This window comes from Pantherophis guttatus, chromosome 1 (assembly GCF_059756535.1).
Source record: "Pantherophis guttatus breed Tessera chromosome 1, ASM5975653v1, whole genome shotgun sequence".
Lineage (NCBI taxonomy): Eukaryota > Metazoa > Chordata > Lepidosauria > Squamata > Colubridae > Pantherophis > Pantherophis guttatus.
The window spans coordinates 328,387,726-328,411,464 of record NC_142063.1 but is presented as its reverse complement, the minus strand read 5'-3'; the positions used below and the strand labels follow the sequence as shown (position 1 = coordinate 328,411,464).

The 23,739-nt window shown below is 41.4% G+C and overlaps 1 protein-coding gene across 3 annotated transcripts in view; it reads left to right on the top strand.

The window, feature by feature from the left end:
- MMP28 (matrix metallopeptidase 28) overlaps window positions 1–23,488 on the top strand; it is a 36,123-nt gene extending 12,635 nt beyond the window's left edge. For 2 of the 3 annotated variants that reach the window (XM_034420931.3, XM_034420934.3), the window contains exons 3-8: window positions 538–725; window positions 9,326–9,547; window positions 11,172–11,417; window positions 14,578–14,730; window positions 16,559–16,726; window positions 21,135–23,488. In XM_034420931.3, the coding sequence (XP_034276822.1) occupies window positions 538–725; window positions 9,326–9,547; window positions 11,172–11,417; window positions 14,578–14,730; window positions 16,559–16,726; window positions 21,135–21,532 (1,375 nt within the window). In that variant the 3' untranslated portion in view covers window positions 21,533–23,488. The remainder of the gene's footprint in view (window positions 1–537; window positions 726–9,325; window positions 9,548–11,171; window positions 11,418–14,577; window positions 14,731–16,558; window positions 16,727–21,134) is intronic. The other variant, XM_034420932.3, reaches the window with a different exon arrangement.
- The last annotated feature ends 251 nt before the right edge of the window (window positions 23,489–23,739 follow it).

The following is a 23,739-nucleotide window of genomic DNA, read 5'->3' as shown; positions in this document are numbered from 1 at the left end:
TTTCCCTGCTACCAGCTTCAAGTTTTATAGGGTTATAAGTGGCAAATGCTTAAAAATGGTGCAGTGGCCTAGTGGTAAAGTCACTCGCCTCACATTTGGATGGTTGAGGGTTCAATTCTAGGTAGTGGCAGATGTTTCTTTCCTAGGATGCAAAGAAAAAATATCTGTTGTGAATTCTGCATAGGTGTCAGGAAGGGTATCCGACCGGTAAATGCTCAGCTCTATCCAGTTGTGACTCTATCCAAATAGGGACTATAGGGTCATAAAAAGGGGGATTTGTGTGTTTAAAAACCAAGGGCTAAATCATTATTTCTCAATTTATCTATTTAAAACATTTATATAGACACCCATCTTTCAACCAACTCTGGATGTCTCCAGATCAATGCTGTCAACTTTTAAGATGTGTGGACTTCAATTCCTAGAATTCCTCAGCCAGCCATGAAGTCCGCACACCTTCAAGTTGCTGAGGTTGAGAAATACTGGCTTAAATGAAGGGAGCGTCATGCAACTTCCATCCCACTTCATGTACACTTACAGGGAATTTCAATGGATTTCTCACCTGCCCCTCAGTGGCACCCTGGATGCCATCACTCTCCGTCACATGAGTCTCCCTCGCTGTGGTGTCAATGACGCAGAGAGCCACATGGCATGGAAGGAGCGCATGGATGCCCTGTTCTCAGAAGGGAAAGCCAGGAAGAGTCGCAGGAAACGATACTTGCATCAGAGTAAGTCTGCCTGAGTGTGGAAATATGTATCCTTCTTCTGGGCCAGGTTGTAATTTCCAACCATTGTTTTAAAATGGGAACTCAAAGACTCCAAGGAGATGTCCAGCAGCCCCATGGAGTTTCTGAACATCTACTCTCTGGCTAGTACATATCCGGGCACAAGAGAACTTTGGAAACTCTCCACTCAATTTCTGGAAAGAATAATTGGATGGTAATTTCTCCAAGGGAAGGTGACTTTCTCCGATCATCTTTCAAGGAGAGAGCTCTTCCTTAGCAGCATTATTCCTGAAGTCCAGTGTAAAGAGTTCCGTCCTGAGGTCTTCTCTTGATGTTGAGTGGGATGCCTGGGAGAGTTGCAAACCAAAGAAGAGTTGAGTGCAGCAATAGCAGTAACAATAGCATTATAGACTTAGATATCGTCCCAAAGTGCTTTACAGCACTCTGTGGGCAAGTTTACAATGTAGAAGCATTATTTGCTTATTGACCCCAACAATCTGGGTCCTCATTTTACCGATCTCGGAAGGATGGGAGGCTGAGTTAACCTTGAACCCCATCAGGATTGAACTCCAGGTTGTAGGCAGAATTTGCCCGCAATATTGCACTTAACCACTGCACCACATAAGTGCACAATGAGAGACAGTCATATGTGCTTGCATACATTCATAAACAATAGAGTTCTTGGCTGCATCCTAATTAAGTGTGCCATGCACTAGAAATTCTTTTCTTTATGAGCAAAAGTTTTTTCATTAATCTGTACAAGAATGAATAGAGGAAAATACAATATATGTTCTCTATCTGCACTTAGAAAAGTATGGAGGCCCATTTCCCAGACACCACCGTAATTCAGGAAGAGCATCGGCAAAAAACCCGGTTACCTAGCCTTCCAAAGCACAGTCACTTGGAGAAAAGACCATTAAGAGGGATAGTTAGGACAGCTTTCAGTTTCTTTTTCTTTTTCATTTATTCATTTACTAGCTGAATACCCGTGCTCTGCTAGGGCTTGATAAATTGACATTTACAGCTTGAAAATTAATGAGTAGTTACGGATCAGCCTCTCTTCTCCCCTTCTCTCCCTCAGCCTTGCCCCACAGAAGCCTCTCCTCTCCTCTCCCCCTTTTCTCCCTCAGGCTGGCCCCATTGATCCTCTCCTATCCCCTTGTCTCCCTCAGGCTTGACCCACAGAGGCCTCTCCTATCTTATCCCCTTCTCTCCCTTTCAGGTGGGGAGTAGAATGTCTAAACTCCCAGCCCACAGGCCGGATGACTCACACACTGGCCAGGCCCATGCCCAAGTGGCAGTTGGAACAGAGTTCTTTTCAGGTGGGGAGGGGGAGTAGAATGTCTAACTCCTTAGCATCAGAGCGTGTTAATAATAATAATATAAGAAATACTTACATTTCTTATAATATTATATTATAAGAAATGATCTGATGGTCATTTTGAAAAATCCTTTCTTAGCGAGCACCTAGAAGCCAAGAGGAACATATGTGCCAAATTTCAAGTTTGTAGGCTTTATAGTTCTGGAGATTTTGTGATGATGCGTGAGTGGTATTTTGCTTTTATATATATAGATTTGCTTATAAAAATTACGTAGCTGCTCATCTCGTGACAAGTGACTCCGGGTGGCATACAGCAAAAAAAAGTATAAAAACAATAAACATGTCAAGCACGTTTATATTAAAAAAGAAAAAAACCACACACGAGAGATTTAACCAGCAACGAATGTGTCCTCCACGCTGGACTCATTCCAGAAAATTAAAAAACAACAACAAAGTGCTGACTAAATAAGCTCTGAACCACTTATTCACGTGGGGATTTCAAGTGCCAGGCATTAGGCTCTTTGCCTACTTACCAGCTCGGTAGGCTTAATAGCTTTCCTAGACAGCAGAAGTCAGAGAAGCTGAGAGAGCAGCTGTTTTGAAGACAACCCCCCAGGAAACATTTGAGTGGAAGGATTAGGTAATTGCCTGTGCAGGCTTCAAATTGGGCCTGACAAGGCTGCATCTGGGTAGGAGGCCAGAAACACCGGGTTGCCGACCCCCCACCTGCAAAGTTTCCATGGTTGTCCTCTGTAGCATGAAGCAGGCCTGTTCTTTGTCACAAATGCATGGCCTTCTCCCCCACTCCTGCATTTGTGCCTGAGGAGACGTGCCTGGATTGATTCATTTATTTATTGAATTTGGAGGCTGCCCTGACTCTAAATGACTCGGAGAGGCTTATATTTTAAAAAAAACACGAAGGCCAGTGAAATAATAAGAAAAGATAATGCACATCTAGAAAAAGCAAAGTAATAACCAAAGAAGAACGAGAACCAGTTTGGTCTAGTAGTTTTGTCTAAAGTACCAGGTGAGAAACTGGGAGACTGTGAGTTCTAGTCCTGTCTTAAGCATAAAAGCTGGCTGGGTGACTTTGAGCCAGTTACTCTCTCTCTCTCTCTCTCAGCATAATCTACTTCACAGGGAGTGGTGGGTTCCTCATGGTTCGGCCCGGTTCTCCCGAGCCGGTAGCGGTGACGATATGATGTCATCGAACCGGTTCTGGCCCCCCGCCCCCTGCGCCCCCCCTACCCCCCGCATTATTCTTACCTTTTATTTGGCTCCACCCCCAATCTATTGCTGCCTCCTGAGTCCCAGCTGATGGCTAGAGGGAAAAAAAACTGTTTAAACTCTTGCCCGGGCTTCAAAGGGTCGCCCTACAGCTGATCAGTGTTAAAAGAAAACAAATGAGTAGAGCAGTGCCTGCAAAAATACATGAGTAGATCAGTGCCTGCAAAAATAAATGGGTAGACCAGTGCCTGCAAAAATACATGAGTAGATCAGTGCCTGCAAAAATACATGAGTAGATCAGTGCCTGCAAAAAATAAATGGGTAGATTGGTATAGCTCCGCAAGCAGTTAAAAACCTGGTAGACCAGTACCTCTGTTAAATCCTAAATAATTGTCACATGACCATCAAGCCATGCCCACAAAATAAGCCACGCCCACAGAACCGGTAGTAAAAAAAATTTAGAACCCACCCCTGTTCACAGGGCTGTTGTTATGGGAAAAATAGGAGGAAAGAACATTAGGTATGTTTACTGCCTTGAGTTATTTATAAAAATAATAAAGGTGGGATAAACACATTCTAAGATAAGCTAAAAGAAGAAAGTATGGGTTTCTTTCCCTGTCTGTGACCCCATGCGGGATCCTTTGGGGTAAGTCTATCCTATTTCTACTGCATCGTCTTGTCTCAAGTGAAATATCTCCCTCAACCTCTCTTCACAGGATTTAGCTTTCAGTCCTTCAATCATCCTCACTGCCTTCTCTTGCGTTTGTTGCAATTTGTGAAAAAGTGAAACCTTTGTAAAGTGTGGTAACATGAACTGGACACTGTACTTATTCTGGAGTCTAACCAATGCAGAACAGAATGAGATGAAATCCTAAGCCCTTGACTTAGGATCATTCACTTAGCAACCTTTTAAAGTTACAGTGGTGCGGGGAAAAAATCCAGTCCTCACACTTCTGACCGGTGCTTGCATTTACAACTATCCCCTTAGTGATGTGATCGCAGTTTACATGTGAGTTGGCTCACATTTACGACCGGTTGCAGTGAACCTGCATACAATCACATGACTACATTTGACAATAATTTTGCTGAAAACCGGCATTTACTTCAGATTATCAGCAAAACTGGCCTATAGAAAACCATTGGTTCACTTAACAACCAGGGCATTTGCTTAATGACCACTGCAATAAAGGCCACATAGGTGACCCCATTTATGAGTGTTGTGACTTAACAACCATTATGGTCGTAACTCAAGGACTACTTGTAAGCTACCTTTAGTATGACAGAAGACAGTGCAGTAAGGCTAAGAAGCACCAGATTGGTAGCAAACTACTGAATAATCATTTTTTTTAAATGATGTAGGAAGCTTTAGAAAGGTTTTACAAACAAATGGTGGCAGTTGGAATTGGGCCTTGTTCTAAGCAAGGGAAAAAACACCCCCACAGTGGCTGCTTTTTTTGCCATGAAAATACTGCAAGAAAACCTTTCCCCTTTGTAAATAATTTTTGCCTTCCTTCAAGGAACACACCTACAGTATACTTTAAGTCTGAGAACCCTGCGGCTCATTTTACAAGCTTTGAGTCATGGTTCCCCCCACCCCCCTTAAAAATCTTAATTGCAGCTGTCATTTGTTAGCTACCACTTTGTGGGGAAATAAACAGTTTGCACCCATCCCAAATGCAGGTGTGCTTCTTCGAGCCTGTTGAAACTGGGCCGTGTTTCACTTCTAGAAAATGAGCATCGGAAGTTAGGCTCTTATAAAATAGATGATCCTGTTATCAGTTGATGCCTGTTAGGACAGACTTTTGTTACGGTTTTTAAAACTTTTGTACTTGAGCCTCTGGAGATAGAAAGAGTAGCTCTATTCACAAATCATAAACTTGTCAGTCCCATTTTAGCCTAACATTTTGTCTAGAAACAGTCGGTGAGATTCGTTTGTGGATCATGAATTCTGTAGATCTAGAAAACTGGAATAAAGTAAACCAGGTTTCAATTAACCAAGCCTGAATTCCCACTCAACCCGATGACCAACATAATCCATTTCCTGCATTTGCACAATTCAAGTTTGATTTCAAAACACACTAAGCCACAAATAAGCTATCATGCTTAGCCTTAATCACATTTAGCCTGCTCTTGAATACACATTTTCTTCCAAGCCAGGTTCAGAAGGTTTTATGTGAACACAGCCTAAAAGTGCCATGGAAAACACAATTGGTGGGTGCCTCAAAGCATATCTGGCTGTCGGATTTTGGAGAGTGTTTGGCAAGTCTAGGTCCAGAATTAAACAGCAATGGCTGCGGGGCAGCTGTGTATCCCTATTTACAGAGAGTGATTCTCTGATAGAAGAGAATAATTGTAGGTTGAACTGTGGCTTTCTTGGTGCTGTCTGAACTTGGCTGTTCTCTTGCAGGCATTTCATCACCAAACTAGACAACACCATCAATGCTAGAAGAGAATGGCGTTTGCTCTCTTTTTGTATGCTAGTGGCTTGCCCTATAGGTATTAGTGGAGTACTGGTGGTGGTTCCTTGTTTAGTCTGTTGTTTATTGTTAGCTTGTTTGTCTGACTTGGTAGTTCCTTGATTGAGGTATTGTTTACTTCTTGATTATTTGTCTAGCACTAACCTTGGTGTTAGTGACACCAAGGATGTGGTGGCTGAGTGGCTAAGACGCTGAGCTTGTTGATCGAAAGGTCGGCAGTTCAGCAGTTCGAATCCCTAGTGCCGCGTAACGGAGTGAGCTCCCATTACTTGTCCCAGTTTCTGCCAACTTAGCAGTTCTAAAGCACGTAAAAAATGCAAGTAGAAAAATAGGGACCACCTTTGGTGGGAAGGTAACAGCGTTCCGTGCGCTTTTGGCGTTTAGGCATGCCGGCCACATGACCACGGAGACGTCTTTGGACAGCACTGGCCCTTCGGCTTTGAAACAGAGATGAGCACCGCCCCTTAGAGTTGGGAACGACTAGCACATATGTGTGAGGGGAACCTTTACCTTTACCTTTACCTTTGTGTTAACCCTTGCTCACCTTGGTGTTGATTGCTGGTGAGATGTTTTGGTCTTTTTGTTTCCTTTTTGGATTTTTTATTGTCTCTTTTGAATAGTATGTAGATGTTGTTTATCTCTATGTGCCTGTTGATGGCTGATTTGTCTGAGGGGCAATCTTCCTCTGTGATGTTTGAAGGCTTGTCAGAGTAGCCCTTTGACTGAGGGTATCTTCTAAGGGACGTCTTACTGGAGCACATCAAGTTCTTAAAATTAATTATAAGGAAGGAGAGTAGGAGTTTTGAAGTTATCCATCTATGGCAGAAGTGGGGAACTGTGACCCTTTAATGAATTAATGCTGGCTCAGGAATTCTGGGAGTTGAAGTTCACAAGTCATAAAAGGATTATAGTTCCCCACCCTTGATCTATGGTAAGCATGTGAACACAGGAGGAATCTCTCTCAAATCACTCCCCCCTCAAAAGTTGAAATAACCAAGTTTTAATTGCTTTCCTCAACTAGTTGGGTAGGAATCTCTCGGGGAGAGGGGGATGCCATTCCAGTGTCTGTGTGCACAATGGAGAAAGAGCCACTTCTGAGAACTCTGTAGATCAGGGGTCTCCAACCTTGGCAACTTTAAGACTTGTGGGCTTCAACTCCCACAAAGCTGGCTGAGGAATTCTGGGAGTTGAAGCCCACAAGTCTTAAAGTTGCCAAGGTTGGAGACCCCTGCCGTAGATGACATTCGTTAAGAGAGGGCACCCACAAGAAGTCTGCCGTTCTCAATTTAATCGGGTGGAAGTATATGATCCCCAAGAGGTATTAGTTGAACAAAATGGTTGAAGCTTGGTCTATATCTCCCATTACCCTGAATGCTAACAAGGGATAATAGGGGTTGTAGACCCAAGCCTCTAATCAGTGTACAATTTTGGAAGAGTGTTTTAATAGGCATACATAGGCAGACTCTTAAAACATTTGTTAACGATTTCTTACAACCAAGCTGTGCTTTTTTTTTTTTTTACCCCAATCAAAATTTATGCGCCAAGCCATTTTGCAGTTCATAGAGTCTTTAATCTTCTCTCCAGGGCTTGTTGTGTTTGGCAGATATAGGGCTGGAAGGATGATCTATTAGAGTAATTGGACGGAGGAAGATTGACATCTTGGCCCCCAAACGATGGTCTGTGAGGCTCCCTTGATCCCTCGGATGAGCTCACTCTTTTTCCTGTGCCCAAAGCAGGAAACAGCTCTTTGGGGAATGGAACTGTCTTTTTCTCTTAGAAAGGAAATGCTTTCAAGAATCCAATGTCTGAAAGAAGCAGTCCGTGTCCTTTCGTTTACCGTGAGAATCACAACAGGCTGCCGAATGTGGAGCCCTTTCTGTCCGAGACAGACTGTCAGTCTGATGTTGACTCAATCTCTCAGAGATCTAGAATCACACTAGATTCAAATTCCTGGGAACAAGCAAACTACTTCTATATTTTCACTTGCTCTAAACTGAGGAAATGTTGTTTTTTTTTAAGGGCTAGATACACTGGCATTTCTGGATGGGAGGTATGCCCAGGGGTGAAATGCTACCAGTTCGCTCCAGTTTGGGCGAATCGGTAGTGATAAAAACTACCGGTTCAGGTGAACCGGTATTAAAAATATGCAGCACAGCTGTGAACCTTTTTTTTTAACTTTTTTAAAGCATTTATTTTACTACCGTTTCAGGCGAATAGATAGTAAAAAATGCTTTAAATTTTTTTTTTAAAAGTTGACCACACCCACCCAGTCACATGATCTCCCCACCAAGCCACGCCCACAGAACTGGTAGCAACAAATTTCACATTTCACCACTGGGTATGCCCCCATTCCAGTAGTAGCCCATTGTGGGAATAATCACAGCTTATTTTGTAAGAGAATAAAACCCATTTCCACTGCCCCAAAGCCACCCATTAGCCAAAAAGGCAAGAAACAACCTAGCTAAAGATTGCTAAAAGTGCACTGGTCCAAAACAAAAAAACTGAGACAGATCAACATGGCAAGGGAAATTAAAAAGACAAAAACCCATGCCCATATTTCCCTTCACCCACAAAAGGGATAACTAGACACCATATACACAACAAAGAAAGAAGCACACAGTTATAGAAAAGAACAAATAGAATTGCCCGCTCTGGCTATAAAGCACCAGAAGGCAAGAAAAGAAACAATGGATGGAAACTAATCAAGGAGAGAAGCAACCTAGAACTAAGTAGAAATTTCCTGACAGTGAGAAAATTAATCAGTGGAACGACTTGCCTCCAGAAGTTGTGAATGCTCCAACACTGGAGGCTTTTAAGAAGATACTGGACAGGCATTCATCTGGCATGGTATAGGGTCTCCTACTTAAGCAGAAGGTCAGACTAGTAGACTTCCAAGGCCTATTCTATTATATCAGCATGGCTCAGGATTGGAGGAGGAAATTACCAAGCCCATTTTAGCCTGACATGTGGATTGTGTCATATGTGGTGAAAATGATGTTGTGCATCCTGCTAAAGAGAAGGAAGGGTTACTGATGTTAAGGAATGAATTTCTTCAGCTGTAGGGAATTGGGGTGGTAGGAATTTTATGAGGAAATTACAATTGGAGAGACAAAATTTGGATGTTGGTGTCCTTGACTTTTCAAATGGCACCTATGAACACCCCATTTAGTTTGAATAAGACCCTAAGCATAATTTATGCCCTTAGTCCCTTGTGACTTTATCTTCTTTGTAAATGAATGTGGGCTCTAATTAATAACGCTTTCATTTTCACTTGAATTTCATTTAGTGGTTTCCTGCAGAAAATCACAGGATTTCAGAATCAATACACACAGACACAAGATACTGTTGTGGAGGAATGAATTTTAGTTGTATTTCTTAAATTTCTGCTCTCCTCTAACTCCGGGACTGTTTACATATTTCTTTAAAACATTCGCTTTGAAGATGCTGAGAACATGCTCTTATTGTTATTATTGATGTGCCTTTAACGAGGATGCTGGAATTAATCACCTTATGTCTGATTCATTTTTTCTGATCTTCCCTCCACTAATTTCTCTCCCTCCTCCATCTCAACCTTGTAGGTGGTAAATGGTATAAACGACACTTGACTTACCGGCTAATCAACTGGCCTTGGTACCTGCCAGAGCAGCAGGTTCGTCTGGCAGTGAAAGCAGCTTTTGAGCTCTGGAGCAACGTCTCTTCCTTAGTTTTTTGGGAAGTAGCAGAAGAGCCTGCAGATATTCGCCTGACATTCTTCTATGGGGATCACAATGATGGAGTTGAGAATGCCTTTGATGGCCCAGGTGCTGATTTGTTATGTCTTACCTCATAAGCATCTTTTGGTTATAAAACCATATTGGTCCAGAGTTCTGATTTCATGCATCTTCTGTCGTGGGATTCATACCAGGGGTGAAATCCAGCAGGTTCCGACAGATTCTGGAGAACTGGTAGTGGAAAATTTGAGCAGTTTGGAGAACCGGTAGCGGAAATTTTGAGTAGTTCGGAGAATTGGCAAATATCACCTCTGGCTGGCCCCAGAGTGGGGTGGGAATTGAGACTTTGCAATATCCTTCCCCCTGGAGTGGGGAGGGAATGGGGATTTTGCAGTATCCTTCCCCTGCCATGCCTACCAAGCCACGCCCACCAAGCCACACCATGCCCACCAAGCCACGCCTGCAGAACCTGTAGTAAAAAAATTTGGATTTCACCACTGGTTCATACTATTTCTGAAGTCACTTCCAACAAGTCAGGACTTCAAAAAAAAATATGTGACCAAGAGCCCTGGATGTAGAGAGGGGCAGAGAGAAGGCTGGTAGGACAGAAATTAGCTTTACCCATCCTGATGTTCTTCAAATGTGTAGAAAACACCATTTCCCTGATACTGTAATCTGGTTTTGCTCTACACTGTCAAGACATGTTGTAAATAAAATAAATATTAGTAGTCAACCTGGCTGAAGACTTGAGATTCTGATCCTAAGTTTGAGGAGCCTCATAGTTTCTGAGATTCTTCTACATGGGATTTATGCAAACTTCAAAATGAGTTTTGCACCTGTATGCAGAATTCCTCCCTCTCCTCATCTTTGTCTGGCAACTAAGCAATTTATTTCTCAGAAATTATCTTAATTTTTTTTTAACATTTTCAGTGCTGAGGTCCTGCAGCAAGTATTCCCCTTGAAGAACAATTTTTGAAGAATCCCCTTTTCTTCCTGGCTTTCAATCATCCTAGCAGATCTTTTAAGGGGAAAGGTGGCTTGGTAGCTTTTCACTTTCCTCCCCATAGGAATCACTTAGATTTCCCCCCATACAATTAAAAAAAGCACACAGTATTAAGTAAGAATATGACAACAGGGGTGAAAGCAATTTATTTTATATATCTTTGGCCTGGAATTAGGATATGGGCTTTTTGTTTCTCCACTGCAGCAACTTCGAGTCAGGCATTTATTCTTCTGCTCCTAAAATTGGGAAGTTGGCAGCAATAAAGACGATTTCAAAGAGCCTTGGTGGTGCAGCGGACTAAGTGCTGTTATGTAGCACTTAGCTGCCAGCTGCCTGCAATTACTGCGAGTTCAAATCTCACCAGGCTCAAGGTTGACTCAGCCTTCCATCCTTCCGAGGTAGGTAAATTGAGGAGCCAGATTGTGGGGGCAATAAGCGGACTTTGTAGAAACACCACTTATGGGGGGCCAAAAGCCCTAATAAGCAGGTATATACAAAAGAATGAAGGCTATTGCTATAAGTACATTGTAAGCCGCCCTGAGTCTTCGGAGGAGGGCGGCATATAAATTGAACTAATAAATAAATAAATAAAATGATAATAGAAGAAGCATCAGCAGTATGGAATTCTCTGATGGATGGAGTTGACTGACTTTCATAGCTAAATATAAATAGTGTTCAAATTGATCTGGGATCTGATTTCTCTTTCCTTAGGGGGTGCTCTGGCACACGCCTTCTTCCCACGCCGTGGCGAGGCCCATTTTGACAATGATGAGAGATGGTCCCTGGACAGTGGGAAAGGCCGTAACCTCTTTGTGGTGATGGCACATGAAATTGGTCATACGCTGGGCCTGGAACACTCCCCTGTGTCCAATGCTCTTATGTCCCCCTACTACAAGAAGCTGGGCAAGGGATTTGTCTTGAACTGGGATGATGTTCTTGCCATTCAGAATTTATATGGTAAATAGAACTTAATTTCTCAAGAGTAAAACTTTCTCAAGGCACATGACCACATCTTCAAATATAGACTGCAGCTTTGGAACCAGTTGGAGTGAATGAGACTCTAGAAAGAGTGCAGACAAGAGTAAAAAGGATAATTAGGGAATTGGAAGCTAAAACAATGATGAATGGTAGCAGGAATTGGGTAGACTACAGTCTAACGAAGAGAAGGACTAGGGGTGAAATAACAAAATAACAGAGTTGGAAGGGACCTTGGAGGTCTTCTAGTCCAACCCCCTGCTCAGGCATGAAACCACTTTAGACAAATGATTATCCAATAGCTTCTTAAAAACTTCCAGTGTTGGAGCAGTCAAAACTTCTGGAGGCAAGTTGTTCCACTGATTAATTGTTCTAACTGTGAGGAAATTTCTCCTTAGTTCTAGGTTGCTTCTCTCCTTGATTAGTTTCCACCCATTGCTTCTTGTCCTGCCCTCAGGTGCTTTGGAGAATAGCTTGACTCCCTCTTCTTTGTGGCAGCCCCTGAGATATTGGAACACTGCTATCATGTCACCCCAGTCCTTCTTTTCATTAAACTAGACATACCCAGTTCCTGCAACCGTTCTTCATATGTTTTAGCCTCCAGTCCCCTAATCATCTTTGTTGCTCTTCTCTGCATTCTTTTTAGAGCCTCAACATCTTTTTTACATCGTGGCGAGTTGTATTAACACTTCACGTGATCTTGATTCTATCCCTCTGTTTATGCAGCCTAGAACTGTGTTGGCTTTTTTGGCAGCTGCTAGACACTACTGGCTCATATTTAAACGGTTGTCCACTAGGACTCCAAGATCCCTCTCACAGTTACTACTATTGAGCGAGGTACCACATATATTGTACTGTGCATTTTGTTTTTCTTGCCTAAATGTAGAACCTTACTTTTTTCAACATTGAATTTCATCTTGTTAGATAGCTCCCAATGTTCAAGTCTGTCAAGATCCTTCTGTATCTTGAGCCTATCTTCCAGAGTGTTGGCTATTCCTGCTAGCTTGGTGTCGTCTGCAAATTTGATGAGTTCGCCATCTATCCCCTTGTCCAAATCATTGATGAAGATGTCGAAGAATACTGGACCTAAAACAGAGCCTTGGGGTACCCCACTGCATACCTCCCTCCATGTAGATGCAGTTCCATTGAGGACTACATGTTGATAGAGTCTCCCTATATTTGAGGGGCTGTCATAGTGAAGATGGGGTCAACCTATTCTTCAAAAAACCTGAGGACAGGACAAGAAGTTACAGGTGGAAGTTTATCAAAGACAGATCCAACCTAAAATTAATTTCCTTTCAGTGAGAACAATTAATCAGTGGAATGGCTTGCCTATAGAAGATATGGGTGCTCCATCACTGAAAGTTTTTAAGAAGAGATTGGACAGCCATTTGTCCAGAATGGCATAGTGTCTTCTGCTCAAGCAGGGGGTTGGACTAGAAGACCTCCAAGGTCCCTTCTAACTCCATTATTCTCTAATTTTGGAATAGAGGAATTACTTAGCCCTTTCAGAATGGCTGCTGTTCTAGTTGAAATTGCTGTTGCAACTTCACTTTCTGCTTTACAAATGTTATCTTTCCATCCAACTACCCAATATTCAGAGATGTGTGATTCCTATATAAGGCATTATGTTTATGACACTGGGAATTTAGGAAATTTTTGGAATCAATTTTTTAAATTGCACCATGCAATTAAAATTAAAAGGGACGTGGTGGCTCAGTGGCTAAGATGCTGAGCTTGTTGATCGAAAGATCGGCAGTTCAGCGGTTCAAATCCCTAGTGATGCGTAACAGGGTGAGCTCCCCTTACTTGTCCCAGCTTCTGCCAACCTAACAGTTCGAAAACATGTAAAAAAGGCGCGTTCCGTGCGCCTTTGGCATTTAGTCATGCTGGTCACATGACCACGGAGACATCTTTGGACAACTCTGGCTCTTTGGCTTTGAAATGGAGATAAGCACTGTCCCCTAGAGTCAGGAACAACTAGCACATATGTGTGAGGGGAACCTTTACCTTATTCTTCAGAGAACCACAAAGAGCTTGTGATTTTTCCTTTTCCACCTGTGCCTCCTTTTATTTATGTAGTGAAAAAATGACTGGCCCAAAATTACTCTATTATCCTGTCTGCGGCTCTTGCTTATTCTCCTGAGATGATTCTCACATACTATACCGTATTACAACCATTGACTGATCTTATAGTAGAACTTTTGTCTTGCAAAAATTGTAATAACCACCAGATGGCAGCAAAAAGAGTCTTTCTCTTACTTCCCAGTTTGGGAGCTGCACATTGAAAGATCTGGTTGCTTGTCCTTCTAAGTGGAATGGTAATGTCAAGAGCTGTTTTGTTGGCAAAGCAGCTAGTAGGGATTTTTCAAAGTTTAAATTTATTTTTGGAAGGGTCTTTAAAGTAGAGAACAAACTTAAGTCAAAAAAAGAAAATCAATGTCAATATGTTTTATTTAAGGCATCCAAATAAGCCTACTTCCATATATGTTCAATATGCTCATAATATGTTCAAAGAGCTGTGGTGGCGCAGTGGTTATAATGCAGTATTGCAGCATAACTCACTACTCACTGCCAGGAGTTCGATTCAGACCCAGCTCAAGGTTGATGCAGCCTTCCATCCTGAGGTCAGTAAAACAAGGATCCAGATTGCTGGAGGCAATATGCTGACTTTGTAAACTGCTTAGAGAGAGCTGTAAAGCACTATAAAGAAGTATATAAGTCTAAGTGTTATTGCTATTGCTAAACTGCTGAATTAGGGTGTTGTTTTTTATGAGAGGCAAGATTTCACTGTTTTCCTGAAAATAAGATCCAACCAGAAAATAAGCCCTAGCATGATTTTTTTCAGGATGCTTGTAATTTAAGCCCTACCTCCAAAGTAAGTCCCAGTTAAGATAGTCAACCAGATGGATGCATTAATATCATATTTCCCCCAAAATAAGCCCTAATGCATCTTTTGGAGCAAAAATTAATATAAGACCTGGTCTTATTTTTTGGGGAAACATGGGTAGCTAAATTCTTCAGCATATATAGTCTGTGTAACTATATAAAGATGTTGATTGAACTCTCCTGCTCAGTTAACACCAACAATACATACAGATCTTGGTTTGAGCTTCTGATTGTTGTCTTTTCTTTTGAACAGGAAAACCATCCCGAGGCCCAATAGTCCAGCTTCCAGGAAAATCATTTGCGCGTTTCCAGGATGGGAAGCAGTACCTTGAAAACAGGGAGCAGAATCAAGAGACAACTTTCAGGTTCCATTACTGCATGTCATTTTTTGATGCCTTAACTGTAGGTAAGAATGAATGGACTTGGGTATTGTAGCACAGTTTCTCTAGAGAGATCTGCTGCGAACCCCACATAGGTGTCAGGAAGGGCATCCAACCAGTAAACGCTCAGCTATATTCAGTCACCCTGATGCAAAGGATTATAGGGTCATTAAAAGAAAAAAAAATTATAGCAATAGTTAAATGTCATGATCATTGTTTTGCTATGGACAGTTTTTGCAGAAAGCAGACGTATAGGCCAGTTTTGGGCTAAAACTTCATCAATTGCAATTATATGACCATGGGACACTGCAAATGGCTGTAAACGCAGACTGGATGCTGAGTGCCCAAAATACATGTGACCGCTAGGGGAGACTCAGCAGTTGGAACTTCAGGACCTGGTTGTAAATACCTTTCGGTGGGTCCGTTATAACTTCAATCAGTTGCTAAGTGACCGATCATAAGTCAAGGGCTTCTTGGGCACAGTCACATATGCTCTCATCATCTTGCAGCTGGACTACAGTAATTAGCTCTACAAAGGCCTATCCTTGAAGGCTATTTTGATGTTTCAGTTGGTACAGCGTGCAATTGCCCAAGTACTTATGGGGACATTGAAATTTGTCCATGTAACATCACTGTTTCAGATGCCGTGTTAGCTACCAGTCAGCTTCCGGGTGCCATTCAACTTGTAAGTTATCTAAAGCCAGAGTCTGTATAACTTGGGACTTATGGCTCTGCCTTTTGCAGACTGAATCTGATCATGAGATCCAGACAGAAAGCTTACGAAGGATTTCTTCTTCGAGAAATGCCACTTATAGGGACTCTGGGGAGGTAGGGGCTTTTCAGTGATAATCCCCCAGGTATGGGATTACTTATCCCTAGTTATCTGATCCCCTCTTCCACCTTTCTGGTTTTTGAAAGGACTTTATAAAAAATTTAAGCCCTTAGGAAAAATTTGGAGATATGGAGGCTGAGTGATTCTGTCACAGCAAGTTGCTAGAAGCATTTTACATGATTAGATGCAGTTAGCATTTTTGGTGTTTTATAAGCCTCTCAGAATCCACAGGAATGGAGCAACATAGAAGCACAGGGTTTTGTTTTTTTTTTTAAAGTGATTTTTACACTTCTCCTAAGCTGTTTTATAGTTTTTCCAGGTGAAAAGGCTGCAATACTCTTAATACTGTACTATTGAACACTAACATGGTTATTATAGAACAATGGTTCTTTAATAAAGTTTTAATGGATTTTATTCATTCAAACATTTGGTTTTATCTTTTTTCTCTCAGAAGCTCACAGTTGTTCCTTACCTTTTTTTTATCTTCATAATGGGGGGGGGGGTGAGATTAAATTGAAAACCTCCTATTATCTACTCAGCTGGAGGGAAATATAAACCTGAATTTCTTCAGCTATGGTTCAATGTTGATTAGGTTTTGCTATAATCTTGATTTCATTATAATTATAATTTTGTTGTGTCTTTATTATTATGTTATTGTAACCAAATAATGAAAGACTATAATTTAACATAAAAATGTGTATTATTATCAGAACTATATAAGCTTGTTAAATGTGACAAATGTGATCGATATTGTTCTATTTGTACCAAAATGTATAACACTCAGGTGCCACACTGTTCACGCTTTGAAATGTTTTTTAAAAATAAAAAACTTGGGGGGGATATGTTATTGTTACTTACCTTGAATGCTATTCTGGGGAGATATGGCAAGTTGTACATTTAAATAAATATATATATATATATAGCAGAATTCCAATCAATGCACATTTGTATCGATCAACAGATCAGTGATTATTATGTGTTTGATTAAAATATTCAAGGCATTTACATTTTATTTTATATAGATACGGAAGATAATCTGTACATCTTTAAAGGCAAGTATTACTGGATTGTATCCAAAGGAGAGTCTGCTGCTGGTCCATACCTTCTCCAAGCCAGATGGCCAGGTCTTCCTTCCGCCATTGATGCTACAGCCTTCTCAGAGAAAGACAGGAAATTCTACTTTTTTAAAGGTAGTTTCATTTGATTTGTGGATATCAAATCAGATCTTATTTCAGCTGCATCATTGTCCAGAGGCTATAGATAAAATATAATCTTTCATCCTCCACCTTTCCATTTACAATTTGGCTGTAAAAATTACAGCACACCTTTTCCAATTATTCTCAGAATTACTAGGATACACTGCTTGGAATATTTCAAAAGCCATTCTCTATCAATAGAAGATGGTGCTGATTTTTTAATGACATTGGAGAATTCCAAAGGGCAGTCTGGGTGAGCGATTGTGGGATTGCAAATCCTGCACAATTTTTTTAAAAATTAACAATGAACTCATAATCCCTTGCATCAGTGGTGAAATGTAAAATTTGTTACTACCGGTTCTGTGGACGTGGCTTGGTGGTGGAGTAATGTGACTGGGTGGGCGTGGCCAACTTTTTTTTTTTACTTTTAAAAGCATTTTTTCTACAACCTTAAGAGGTTGCAGAAAAAAATGCTTTTAAAAGCCTCTGACTACCAAGCAACTCAGCTGAGATCGTCAGAGGCTTTTAAAGGCATTTTCTTTTTACAACCTCTGACGATCCCAGCTGAGCTGTGCGATCATCGGAGGCTTTTTTTTTTACTTTTAAAAGCATTTTTTCTACAATCTCTTCGGCTGAAAAAATGCTTTTAAAAGTAAAAAAAAAGCCTCTGATGATCATGTGGCTCAGCTGGGCATTGGGGCGAGCAGGGATTTTTGCTACCGGTTCTCCGAACCACCTGCCACCATCGCTCCCGGATTGGGTGATCCAGTCCGAATTGGGAGGATTTCACCCCCGCCTTGCATCAGGCTGGAGTTGGGGCAACTGAAAGGAGCTGAGATGCCCTTCCCGGATGCCCTTCCTGTCACCAATGCAGACTTTGCAGCTGATATTTACTCATTGTGCCAGAGAGAGAAATATTTGCAGCTACCTAGGATCGAACTCACAGCCTCCTGATTGTGAAGCGAAAGCCCCACCTCTAGGCCACTGCACCACTCCCTGCGCATTAGATTCAAATTAAAGTCTTTTTAAACTGTGAGTTGGTTTTTTTTAAACTGATAAATTTAAACTGATTTCAAAGGGAGGTTCAATACAATACAGTATCCTCATATACTGATTAGATAGATCTGTTGTTATAGAAATGGCTAGTTTATACTACTACATAAAAGTAAAAAGTTGAAGTTGGATGTTAATACCTTATTATATTGCACCAAAGGGAGTCGGACGTCAATGCCTTTTCTTTCTTTTTCCCTTCTTTTCTGCACTCTTCCCTTCCCCTTCCTCTTCCCTATTTTTCCTGCTATTTGTTTTTGTATTTTTTATATTATAAACCAATTAAAAAGTGCAACAACAACAATAATACTGTAATAATAATAAACAGGCAGGGCCTTTTTTATAGATCTTTCTCCGTGTGACCTGCTTTTATTCTCCAGTTAGAAAAAAAAAAATCACCACATAAGCATTGGTGCCATCTGCTGGTTCTCTGTGAAAAATCATGCTTGCCTATTCTACTTTAATTCTGTCTCTGATTTAAATTAGTTCTCATCTTAGCTGTGATGACCCATTTTACAGGGTTGAAATGCTGCCAGGAATAATTATATTGTTTGAACAGTATTCCATTGTTGCATACAGAAAAAAATTGCTGTATTAATATCAAGATTTCCCCACATGTAGAATATGGGCCCTGCCACAGCTATCACTCAACCGTGAATAACACCCTTGCAGCCCATTTCAATAAAGGTAACGATTCCTCTGCGCTTAAAAAAATGAAGTTGGAAGAGATATTATGAACCCATGAAGAGTCTGGCCAGGCCTCTTTCGCTCAATCCAGCTTTCTGTGTAATCTCTTGGTTAGCCAGGTGCATTGAGGAAGGTGAGAATGCTCATGTTACAGGTGGTGCTCAGCTTATGAGCCGTCGCTTAGTGACAGCTCAAAGTTGTGATGGACCTCCCCAGAGCTACTTATGACCCAGTTTCAAAGTTCTGACAGTGGCCTCCCCTCATGGTCATTTAATCACATTTTGGGTGCTTGGCAACTGGCCGACATTTTCAACCGTTTGCAATGACCCATTTTCATGTGATTGTGATTTGGGCATTTTTTTTCTGAAAGCCAATTTTTACTTCTGGTTTCCTGCAAAAAAAAAAAAAAAAAGCCCATTGGCTAAAACAGGTCTGTTTAACGATCGTGGCATTTGCTTTAATGACGATTGCAAGTAAGGCAATAAAGCCGGGTGCAGTTACATGGTGACCCCCTTAATAACTGCCACAACTGATAGAATTACAGTCATAATTCCAGGCTCAGTTATAGATGTAAACCAAGGACTCTCTTTACTGGTTTTAAGCTATCTCTGGCTCACACGTCAGTGTATATCCATTAGCGCAGGTCATTGCTTTATTACTTGCAACAATTAGTACAATATCAGCATATCATCCCCAACAATCTGAGTCCTTGTTTTATTGAGCTCGGAAGGATGGAAAGATGAGTCAACCTTGAGCTGGTGAGACTCGGAACTGCCGAAATGCTGGCCGTTGGCAGTCAGCAGGATCGAACTACAGGCTGTGGGCAGAGTTAGCCTGCAACACGGCATTCTAACCACTGCGCCACCACCACTCCTCCTTGCAATTTAATGCAAGCAATAATGAAAATTCTCTATCAAATTATACAATAAAATACTCAGGCATCTCAGTCTGTAAACAATGTACTAGGCCTTATTGCACAGTAAATGAAAAGTGGGCCAGCCTTGCTTGCTATAATTGCAGATGCCAGAGGGATGGAACTGATTTAGGGTTTTTGAAGCTGGGCTGTGGAACAGCAAAAACAATAGCTATAGAATGCCATTCAAGCATTAGCTCTTCAGAGAAGGAGAAAGCAAGGCGCAGGCAGGAGATCTTTGTTCCTGCAACAGGGTTTAGATGGCAGTGGCTCTTGCTTGGGCTTGGCTCTCTCCCAGCTTAGAATAGAATAGAATAGAATAGAATAGAATAGAATAGAATAGAATAGAATAGAACAGAACAGAATTCTTTATTGGCCAAGTGTGATTGGACACACAAGGAATTTGTCTTTGGTGCATATGCTCTCAGTGTACATAAAAAGACAAGATACATTCGTCAAGAATCATAAGGTACAACACTTAATGATAGTCATAGCGGTACAAATAAGCAATCAAATCATACTAGGAAACAATCAATATCAATATAAATCATTAGGCCTTGAGAGTGAGAGAGTGACATCCAGGCAGGGCCCCCTGTAAAAAAAGCATTTGTTCCTGAAATCATGAATCCTGTTTTACAGTTCTGGATATTCTGAGCCTTTCTGTGGAAACAACAAAGGAACTGGGGATCTATCTGGATACTTTGCAGCTGCTGTTCTGGCTTATTCTCCTGACATATATCCCACAACAAATCTAACATACCAAGCAGGTTATATACCAGGCATGCTGTATAAAGTCTCTTTAATGTGCTATGTCCTTTAGGGTTTGGGTTTGTATTTGCTCTTGACTCTTTTTGTGTCCCAGCTGAGTCTCTTTGTGAAATTGAGAAAGAAGGAAGGAAGGAAGGAAGGAAGGAAGGAAGGAAGGAAGGAAGGAAGGAAGGAAGGAAGGAAGGAAAGTTATACAACATTCTTAACTGGTTAGTTACAGACCAAATGTCTTCATTCACACAATATGCTAAGCATAACAGGTTACAAAAATACATAAAAATCATTAATAAGACCAATGTAAAACAGAATAAAATTAAGAATATTCAGTATACTATAACTCACCTACCAATAGGCGTACTGACCTCCACCAATGTTCTGGCCCAATGCTGACGAAAAAGCCAGGTGTTTGTGGACTTCTGAAAAGCAAATAGGTTCAGGGCCATCTGGATCTTGAGGCTGTTCCTAAGTCCAGTCCTGTGACAAGGAAATCCTGTCTTGTGAAATAATGTGGATGACATTATTTTAGAGAAGGCATCTGGCACATGCCCAACCTCCACCATGATACAAGTATGAATGTATGTTTTCTTAACTTAAGTAACTGTGGTCTTCAACTACAGGTGTGGTTTTATGATTTAGGAGCCCTGGTGGCACAGTGGTTACAATGCAGTATTGTAACTGCATTGTAACTCTGCCCAGTGCCAGGAGTTTGGCTCAAGGTTGACTGGTTCAAGGTTGGCTCAAGGTTGACTGGCTCAAGGAGTTTGGCTCAAGGTTGACTGGCTCAAGGTTGACTCAGCTTTCCATCCTTTCAGGATTGGTAAAATGAGGATCCAGTTTGTTGGGGGTAATATGATGACATTGTAAATCACTCAGAGAGTGCTGTGAAACACAATGGAGCAGTATATAAGTCTAAATTCTATTGCTATTTAATGATTGACAGGCTTTGTTTCCTTACAGCATTCTTTCCTCTGTTGCTTTCTACAGGTGGCCGATGCTGGCGTTACAAAGGATCTTCTCTAGAAGTTGGTTTTCCCCAAAAGTGCAGCCTTACTGGTGATCTCCCGCGCCACCCTGACACTGCCCTGTTCTTCCAGCCACTCCATCAGCTGGTGCTTTTCAAAGGACCTAAGTATTATGTAGTCAATGAGGAGGTTCTCCAAGTGGAACCATATTATCCCCGAAGCTTGAAAGACTGGGGAGGGGTTCCAGCTCTGGCAAATGGAGCCGTCACACATCAGGATGGCTTTGTCTACTTCTTTCGAAACGACCAATTCTGGAAATTCAACCCAGAGAAGCTAGAAGTAGTAGAAACTGGAAAGTGGGCTGTTCAGCTGAGGTGGCTAGGCTGTCAGGATGTCAGTCTAAATCAAGCTGGGGCCTGATATTTCTGTTTAATCTCTGGATTTGTCACTCTTTTTCCTAGCAAAATCTCCAGAAGGCTAGAACTTGTTAATTTACTCCGTGTTCAGTAGCGTTTCCACGTTTGCTTTTAATCTGGTCCCACAAAGAGATTACAGAAAAACCAAAAGCAGTACACAAAGCCTGAGCCAAAAATTGCATTTTCTGGATGAAAAATGCAAACCCTCCGGAAGCAAAACAGTTTGATATGAGGAACCATCAATCAAGATTGGCACCATCAATGTTGAGTGTTAATTTATTGTGAAGCGGGTGAGACACACTGATTCTTGATTTGCAGTGATCATAAGACACTAAATTGATGTTTTGCCTTCTAGTCTAGTCAGTCAGGCATTCTAGAAAAGAAGTGTTATTCTCCGCTGGCAATTGGTTGCACCTTCATATAGAAACGGATCTTCTTCTTACAGCTATCAGCTTAACTTAGAGTCTTCTGTATTATTGTCCATCTTTATTATCCAGAAGTGACTACCATGGAGAATGCAAAACCAGGTCTTTCCAGCAGTAAATTTTCCTCTACAACTGAGCCTCAAATACCGGTGCCTAATCATGTACCGTCTGCCTAGGGAGTTCATTCCATTTGTTACTTCTTGAGTAACTTCTGGAGCTTTCCCCACCATCCAGCTAGAGGTGAAGAAGCTTCTTGGATGAGAAGCAAAACGTCTTCAAAGAAAAATCAGAAAGTCCAGTTGCCTCTTGAAAAGCATCTTTGGGACAAGCATGACCTGGATGACTGAGAATCTCCATAGACTTATGGAGCTAAGAGTGTTCCACATTACTACCTCTGTTTCCTCTTAGATACTGTAATGTAATTTCTGTATGGTGCTTTTAGTTTCTTTCTTACACAGGTAGCCATTTTGTAGGATCATGCTGTTATATTATAGCAGTCCTTTATTCTTTTTCCATGTATATAGTTTCATTGCAACAATTGTATAAAGAAAAAATATGGGACAATGGTACACTCAAGAAAGAACTCCACACCATCACAACAGATTGAGACATGAATCTGAGTCTTCCCTTTGGATACCCAGGTCTCCTTTGAATGCATTAAATTGCTACAAGATTTTTTCTTTACCTAATATCTCCTGGATCTTCTAACATATTGATATTATTTCTGTCAGTCATGAAAAATCAAGATCAGATATAAGTTCCAGTTCAAAAGATTTATTGCTCAAGCCTGTACATAAGAATCTAGTCAACTAATGGTCGACATCAGTGGTGAAATCCAAGTTTTTTTACTACTGGTTCTGTGGGCGTGGCTTGGTGGGCATGATGTGGCTTGGTGGGCATGGCTTGGGGAAGGATACTGCAAAATCTCCATTCCCACCTCACTCCAGGGGAAGGATACTGCAAAATCTCCATTCCCACCCCACTCCAGAGGAAGGATACTGCAAAATCTCCATTCCCACACCACTCCAGGGGAAGGATACTGCAAAATCTCCATTCCCTCTCCACTCCTGGGGGAAGGATATTACAAAATCTCCATTCTCACCCCACTCTGGGGCCAGCCGGTGGTATTTGCTGGTTCTCCAAACTACTCAAAATTTCTGCTGCTGGTTCTCCGAATTGCTCAAAATTTCCACTACCGGTTCTCTGGAACCTGTCAGAACCTGCTGGATTTCACCCCTGGTCGACACTAAATTGGTGCTAATGTAGAGAAGAATTAATGGAATTCAAGAGCAGCTGGACTTGGAGAGTTTATGGACACATAACGATTCTAGGCTGAGTCCTCTCTTGATTCTGTCCCCAGATTCTGCCTGCTCTTCTACAATTTTCAGTAGACATGCCGTTCTGAGGTAATTTTTCTCAAACGGATATATTGGAAAGATGGTGCTATTTTTAATAGATGTCTCTATTTAGAGGTTTGGAATATTCTTTTATCATTGTTCCCAAGAACATATAAAGAGACATTCTGATTCAACCGATATGAGATCGATTAGTATTTGATTTCCCACATCGAAGCCAATAGGCAGATGTTCCCAGCAATGGTGATTGAGATGGTTACGTTTCCAAGCTTTGGTGATATTAGTGTCATGTGAACTGTCTTCTATAATTCCTAGACAAGCTCCTCTGGCACTCAGAATTTGGTTGTTCTGGAGGACTGAGCTCAGATAGTATTATACTCTATCAAGCAACCATGCCAGCAGCCTTCGCCAAAGCACATGAAACAATTGGT